Raw genomic sequence first — 8,086 nt, 5'->3', positions numbered from 1 at the left:
TTGACGATTTGATTCAAAAGTTGTTAATAGAATCTCATGGTTTGCGATATTCTATTCATTCGGGTGTGACCAAGATGTACCGAGATTTGAAGCGAATTTATTGGTGGTCGGGCATGAAAAATGATATAGCGGAGTTTGTGGCTAAGTGTCAAAATTGCCAACAAGTGAAATATGAACATAAAAGGCCTGCAGGTTTGCTTCAAAGAATGCCAATTCCGGAATGGAAGTGATAAATGATAGCCATGGATTTTGTGGTTGGTCTTACCAAGACTTTGAGGAAGTTTGATTCTCTTTGGGTAGTGGTTGATAGATTGACTAAGTCAGCCCATTTTATTCCGGTAAGAATAGATTATAATGCTGAACAATTGGCTAAGGTGTATGTGAAATAGATAGTGAGGTTGCATGGGGTGCCCCTCTCTATCATCTCAGACCGTGGTACCCAATTCACATCCAAGTTTTTTAGGAAATTACATAATGAATTGGGCACACAACTCACTTTTAGTACATCGTTTCCATCCACAGACAGACGGACAGTCAAAGAGGACTATTCAAGTGTTAGAAGATATGTTGAGGGCATGTGTGATTGACTTTGGAGGGCATTGGGATAAGTTCCTGCCTTTGTGTGAATTCTCCTATAATAATAGTTATCACTCCAGCATAGATATGACACCATTTGAGGAACTTTATGGGAGAGGATGTAGATCACCCATAGGTTGGTTCGAGGCTGTAGATGTGAAACCTTTGGGGGTTGATTTAGTGAATGATGCTCAAGATAAGGTGAGGAGTATTCAAGATCAACTTTTAGCAGCCTAGAGTAGACAAAAATAATATGCGGACCATAAGGTAAGAGACATGTTATTTCAAACCGATGAGAATGTTCTTCTTAAGGTATCACCCATGAAAGGGGTGATGAGATTTGGCAAGAAAGGTAAGCTAAGTCTGCGATACATTGGTCCCTTTGAGGTTCTTGAATGTGTAGGACCGGTGGCGTATAAATTGGCTTTACCTCCTAATTTATCGGGTGTTCATCCGGTATTTCATGTGTCTATGTTGAAGAGATATCATGGTGACATGGAATATAACATTATGTGGGACTCAATTGTGTTAGACAAAGACCTTTAATATGAGGAGGAACCAATTGTAATTCTTGATCGTGATATGCGCAAGTTGAGGACAAAAGAGATTAAGTCTGTGAAGGTTCAATGGAAGCATCATCCAGTTGAGGAAGCTACTTGGGAAACTAAGAGAGACATGCGAGATAAGTATCCCCAATTGTTCGTCGATTCAGGTACTACTTCATTCCTTTCTTAGTCTATTTTTCCTAAGTTTGTCACTAGGGGACGAGTGATGGGTAAATTGGTATCTATTGTAACGACCGAGTTTCGTCGTTATAGAAAAACCAACGGGGAAAAATTTTAGGTCAGAAACTTTTTCGTAATAACTTGGAATTTTCCAACCTAGTCCAGTTTTGGACGAAATTGGAGTAGTTGAGGTGTAGGGGAATCTGGTAGCAATCAGGTGATTTAATTATAATTTTGATTACATGAGTAGTTAGATAAGTCGTTAAGGAATTCGTACGATTTTACGAAATTGAATTCGGGCGAGTAAAACTCCCGAAAACGATCTTAGTGTAAAGGAGATTTTCTGAGTGTCGTTGGTTAGAGGTGTGTTGTGAAATGAGGGTCTTGGAATTATTAAAATAGCTCACTGTTTCGTGTAAGCCGCTTTGGCGCTAGGTTTTGTCGCTCTGGAGGGGCCGCCGTAACGAGGTGAGGGCCGATGTGGTGGGCCAGACGCGACTTAAAGTCGTGAATAAACCACTAAATGACTTTATTCTGCACTTTTCAATTTTTAGAGATAAGGAACGAACAACAGGCGACTCTTGACAATTTTCCACCATTCTTGAGGCTAAAGGTAAGCTTTTCACTCCCCGAATCTGTTTTTCGATCCGTAGAACATATTAGAATGCATAATTATCGATGGATGGTGGTTTTGATGTAGATTATATGGTGGAAACAACCCTATTTTGGATACTTGGGATCATGGGTATGATCTAGGCTTCATAGAATTGATAGCAATTCGGGTAATTAGTGATTGTTTATTAATTCTCGTATTATATTGATTGTTTGTAGACCAAGGACAAGCGGAACGAATCTGGAAAGGGAAGGATCGAGTTTCTTAGGGTTTTAAGCTTTTTTCGAGGTAGGTGATGGTTGTGATTCTATGATTGTGTGATGTATGTTTGTTCTTGCCTCATTATGATACATGTATGTATATGAATGTTGCATTATTGATCACACTTGTTGTAAATGAGATAGATGAATGATGGTTACCATGAAATCATGACTTAGTTGTATGATCTTGAGGATATAGTTGTGTTTGTGATTGTGGTGTGTTGAATGGATCGGCTGCCACGTTCTGGCATAACTAATTGGGATCGATTGCCACATTCCGGCATAATTATAGGATCAGTTGCCACGTTTTGGCATAAACATTGGATCGGGTACCACGTTTCGGTATGCTAACTGTTTGGGTTTGGTTTCCATGAGAGGACCAATGACTTGTCATAATTGTGTATTTGAGAAATGTGAAGTTGTTCGTTGTTCAGAAATGTTGATAATATTGTATATGTTCGATATATGCATGTGTTTATAATGTTGTATTGACTTGCTTATGTTACACTTAGTAGGATAGCCGCGTGATCCTACCAGTGCACTGTGGTTGTGTACTGATACTGCACTAGCTCTTATTTTTGTTGAGTACAGGGCATTTTCCGGCAACTATTGACAGACCTCGCTTAGAAGATCAGTGACCATTTTCGAACTCAAGGGTGAGCTAGTTCTTCCGGGCTGCCATGGGTTCTCTTTCGTCTATGTCCACCATTTCAGACTTAGACTTTTCTAGTTAGTTGATTAGTTCATTAGTTAGGGTTGTATCCCTTCTTGTTTAGACTTGTTGGACTTTAGATGTTTTGGTAAATTGACTTTCAGGTTCTAAGTATTACTTTTGCATTTGTTTAGTTGATAGACTTTTGTTTGGAGTTTATGAGAACTCCTTATTTCTTTCTTTAGTATTTAACTTGTTTCGTATCCTTAATGCTTTAGTTTTTGGTTTAGTTGTTTGGTTTGGGTTGTAGTAGTGGTTCTTCCACCGGAGGGTTAGTGTGGGTGCCAATAACGATGGTTTGGGTCGTGAGAACAATCGACCTTGTCCACTGGTTTTTAAAATTGATTTTTAAAAAATATACATAAAAGATGTAGCTACTTCATATTGAATCGAGGTATTTCCAATGGCTTAAGATAATTTTACCACTCGACCACATATGTTCTTTGATGAAATATTTCATCATTTTAATTTATACTCTTTAACTGTAATTTTGCACTTCAAAAATTGATCATATTTGTTACATCATTTTAATTTATACTCTTTAAAATAGTTTTTCTCTATAAAAATAATTTTAATATTAGAAGTACATTAATAATTGTCCTTTTTTTGTAATTTGACTCTTAAAAATATTTTTTTTTAAAATTAAACGAACACAATTTGCTAATGAAAAACACTTTTCAAATGAATTAGTCAAATACATATTGTTTTTTTTTCAAAAGCACTTTTCTAAAAAGTCATTTTGAAAAAGTACTTCTAAAATAAGTTTTTTTTAGCAACAATGTCAAACAGGCTTTAAATCAATCCTAGTTTTAAGGAATGTGAGTATCTGATTGTATCTTCTATAGTATATATATATATATATCCTAATTACTTGTCCACTTTTTCTTTTTTAGTTGTCCCTAATTACTTGTCCATTTTGACAAATCAAGAAATGACAAATTTTTTTACCTATTATACCCTCAATTAATTAATTTTAAAAAAGTAGAACTTTTTGAAAATCTCAAGTTTTTAATTCATCCAATTCATAAGTAAGAGGGGTAAAATGGTAAACTCACTATGTCAATCATTGATAATTGGACAAGTAATTAGGGAGAAGGAGTATTACATATTAAACACACATTTGGTGGATGAACATTTTCTCTTATGAAAATTATGCAAGTAAAATAAGTCATATAAAATAAATTAAATTCCAGATTTCATCTACAACACTCAATCTAGTAATTACAATAAATGGTGCAAATTGCAAAACTCACTTACAAAAAGTTAATACTATTAAATGACTACCAATATAACTCTTCCAAATGCAAAAAAATAAACACTAACACAACCATTAACTCCATCAAAAACAAAAATTGACCTAGCCATATGTAGTTAATTTTCTAAACCATGCTTAAAGACATAGAGCTAACAAAAAACAATGTCAATAACATGTCCTTGCACGACCACGTACACTTGAATAATGAACCAGCATTGCTAGACGTAGCAGGATTTTTAGCGGGATAACCAGGAATATTAGGAAAACTCTTATTAGGATCAGGAGAAGGAGGAGGAGGTGTTTCTGGATCCGGGGGTAGAACCCTTGGCATATCAATTTTGATTTGAAATCTGAGTCCCGATGCACAATGACCAGGAATATCACACATAAAGTAGTATAAGCCCGGTGTTTCGAGTGTGAGTGTATCACTGCCCGTGTTGAAGCTAGCCAATGGGTTATGATCTGTGCAATCGTTGTAGTTCTTCTTGTCTACTTGCCTTACGTTGTGAAAGTGTGGATCGTAATTGAAAACTGCATGCCAAATAATATATACGTAAGTTCTATTAACATTAAGGGGTCGTTTAGTAGAATGTATAAAAACAAAAATATTACTATGCTAGTTAGGTTAGTTTTGACATATGAATAATTTAATTACTTCCAACCAATAATTAAAGGATACCTAAGTGATCTACTGAAAGAAAAAGCAAGTTAATAAAAAATAATTAACAAATGCCTTAAAACGATTAGGTGGTCACAACAACTCAAGAAATAAACAACAAAACGTTTTGCAATATTATTGTTACAAACTTACAATGCACAAATCGATGGAAATAACAAAAAAGATGGGTACTTCTTACAAAATAACTAATAATAGTATTCACTGTTTATTTTTTTTAATCGATATGTATTAATTATATGTAATTATATACATATTATACATGCATGGATTATGTATATAAAAATTATACACTAATTATATGTAATTATATACTCCCTCTGTCCCAATTTATATGACTCACTTTCCTTTTTAGTCAGTCCAAAAAAGAATGACACATTTCTATATAAAGTAACAATCTAACTATAAAATATCTATTTTACCCTTAAAGAAATGATTTACAGTCACACAAATTTCTATCATTCATTGTGGACCACAAATTTTAAAAGTCTTCCTTTATTTCTTAAACTCTGTGCCGAGTCAAAGTACCTCATATAAAATGGGACGGAGGGAGTACATATTATACATGCATGGATTATGTATATTTTATATAGTGATCACTGCTTATTTTTAGTTTAAGCTGTTGAATAACTATTTTGACAGAGAATCTTACTGAGAACATCGCCAAGTTGAAAATGCTTAGAAGCGGCCCATTGTTCATAGTTGTAGTTGAAAGTCCATCCCGAAGAATCACCAACTTCATACACAGCCGCCGTAGTAGATCCCAAGGTAGACATCATCACTACCAACATGACCAGCAATATTGGTTTTCTAAAGAAACCCATAGCTACACTTTTACGACGACTAATAAAGAATTAAGATTTCTGAATTTGAATAGTAGTGATTTGAAAAAAATGAGCTTATGAGGTTCTCAAGGGAGGCTTTTATAGTAGTAGTTAATTATTTAAGGTAACAGACATACTGTTTTTTGAAAATAAAATTGAAGTTCCAATGAAACCAAGGTAAACTAAACATATTGCCAAAAAAAAATAAAAAATACTTACCATATTTTTTTTTTTTTTTTTAATTAATGGAGTGTAGCATGGTATGTGTTTGTGTTAATTGTTTTGTACCCTTAGGTTTTCTTTGTACATATGTTGAAAGTTTCAATATGGTAATTAATAATTGTTTCTAAAACTAACGTAGTTGACCATAAATAAATAATTTCAAGGGTTAAAATACCCAAGTGCCTTAATAATTTTATGAAAATCTTTATTTTCCTACTATATTTATGTTTCGTGATACTTAATTAAGTACTTATAACTTTATTTCCATAAATTAAGAAATCGATATTAAAATAACATAAATTGTTTCCTAGTAAAATATAATTTTCGGGCGGTTACTGTTATTATTTTTTGGTTAAATTATGAGAAGATAGTATTTATTGTATTTCAACAGAAAAAAAAGAAAAAAAAAAGAAAAGGGGTTTTGCCTGACCTCGAATATCCTACTCCAAAGAGAGCTTTCAACTAACCAAAAATATAAAATAGTTTTGTCATATCTAGTCCTAAGACTAGGCATTTGTTGTTTATCCAAATAACTAGTGTCCGAACACATGTATTGCACGTGTATTTTATCGATAAATTAAATATAAATATTATAAAGATATATAATGTAATATCAGTGTCACAATCCAAAAATAGACTTGATAACACTCGTCTAAATCCACCAAAATAAATCAACCTCAAACCTAACAATACAAAAGAAATGCGGAAAATAAATTAACAATAGCATAAGTGCGGAGAACTTACCCTATTTCATAGACATCCAAAATCTAATTGTCAATTGTACAAGCCTCGATGTATGAAAACATAATTGAAAGATAGATACAAGTTTCGATGTTTTGTTTCTCGAATAGTACAAAACATAAAATAGGGAATAAGAGGGGCCGCCGGAATGACAACCAACTACCTCTCAAAATCCTTTGAAAATGTCTCAGAGAAAGATGAAGAATAATGATCACACGGGTCCGGGCTCGGAACCTACACAAGTGTAGAAGCAAATAGTGAATACCAAACAACACGGTACTTAGCAAGCAACCCACTAAACAAGATAAAACTAAGCTAGAATACGAATACTCTTTTCATCCCAACCGAATCGCCTCAAGTACAACCTACAGAGAAATCATCCCAACCTAACAATTTACAATACACATCTCACAAGGCTTAACAATCATAGTCCAACAGTCACAATTCAACAATTATTAAGTATCAAATTAATCAATTACAAGTATCAAGTATGTCAATCATAAACATCCATTATCTCAATCACAAGTATCAAGTTCATCAAATCACAATAGTTAAACACTTGCCAAAACCATTTTTCATCGGCACAATACCAATCGTCAGAACTATTTCCCATTGTCTTTACATGATGTCACTCGCCGGAATCATTTTCCATCGATTCAGGATGTCACTTGTCGGAACCATTTTCACCAGCATAATCACCACATGTCTCGTCACTTTGTACATAAATCAATGCAAATAAGCAATTTCACACAAGAAAGAGACGATACACTCAAGCAATTCAAGTCCACAATAATGTCATCAAAGGATTTCATCAATCAACAAATTAGGATCAATATCAAGGCAATTCACAAAACACAACTATCAACATGTTGCCCTTTTCATTTAATCCCCTTTGCAATCATTAAAATCAATTAAAATAGAGTAATTGAACTCATCACCTCATTCTCATTACTTCCCAACATACACAAGGAAGGGAAATACAAAATTCTACAAATTTTACAAGGTTTAGAAGTTCACTTGCCTTAATTAAATCAAAAGTCAATCTGAGACTTGAAGTTTTCCTTTCCGAATGATATCCAAAGCCACACAATCTAATCCAACAAGTAATCAAACATGAATCCGAGATCTCCTTGACCTGAAATCCGTGAAAATCACAAGAAACAATCATAGCACCTAAACAGGGTAAATCAAGCTCGGGACATCTAAAAATTCAACCAAGACCTATCCTAAGCCTAGATATTTTTCCAAATCCAACGGAACTGTCGAAATTTCGATTTGAGCTTCCGAACCCCGAATGTTGACCAAAGTCAACCCCAACCCCATAAATGCACCCCTAGATCTTGTGGTTTTAGCCACCATTCATAAAAAGCAAAGAAATTATACCTTCCATGAAAGCAATCATGGGTAGCATGAAATTAAGAAATTACAAAAAACTCACTTTGCATTCAACTTTAATTTATCAAATTCAAGAGCAAAGTTGAA

The 8,086-nt window shown here is 34.0% G+C and overlaps 1 protein-coding gene across 1 annotated transcript; it reads right to left on the bottom strand.

Annotated features, from left to right (window-relative positions):
• Positions 1–4,265: 4,265 nt before the first annotated feature.
• LOC125857464 (mavicyanin-like) lies at positions 4,266–5,641 on the bottom strand. The gene is made up of 2 exons (XM_049537065.1): positions 5,470–5,641; positions 4,266–4,672 (listed from the first exon to the last, which is right to left on the bottom strand). Exons 1-2 carry the CDS (start codon positions 5,639–5,641, stop codon positions 4,266–4,268), a joined length of 579 nt encoding a protein of 192 aa, XP_049393022.1.
• Between the last annotated feature and the right edge of the window lie 2,445 nt (positions 5,642–8,086).

Source organism: Solanum stenotomum, chromosome 1 (genome assembly GCF_019186545.1).
Source record: "Solanum stenotomum isolate F172 chromosome 1, ASM1918654v1, whole genome shotgun sequence".
Lineage (NCBI taxonomy): Eukaryota > Viridiplantae > Streptophyta > Magnoliopsida > Solanales > Solanaceae > Solanum > Solanum stenotomum.
This window is presented reverse-complemented; position numbering and strand designations above follow the sequence as displayed.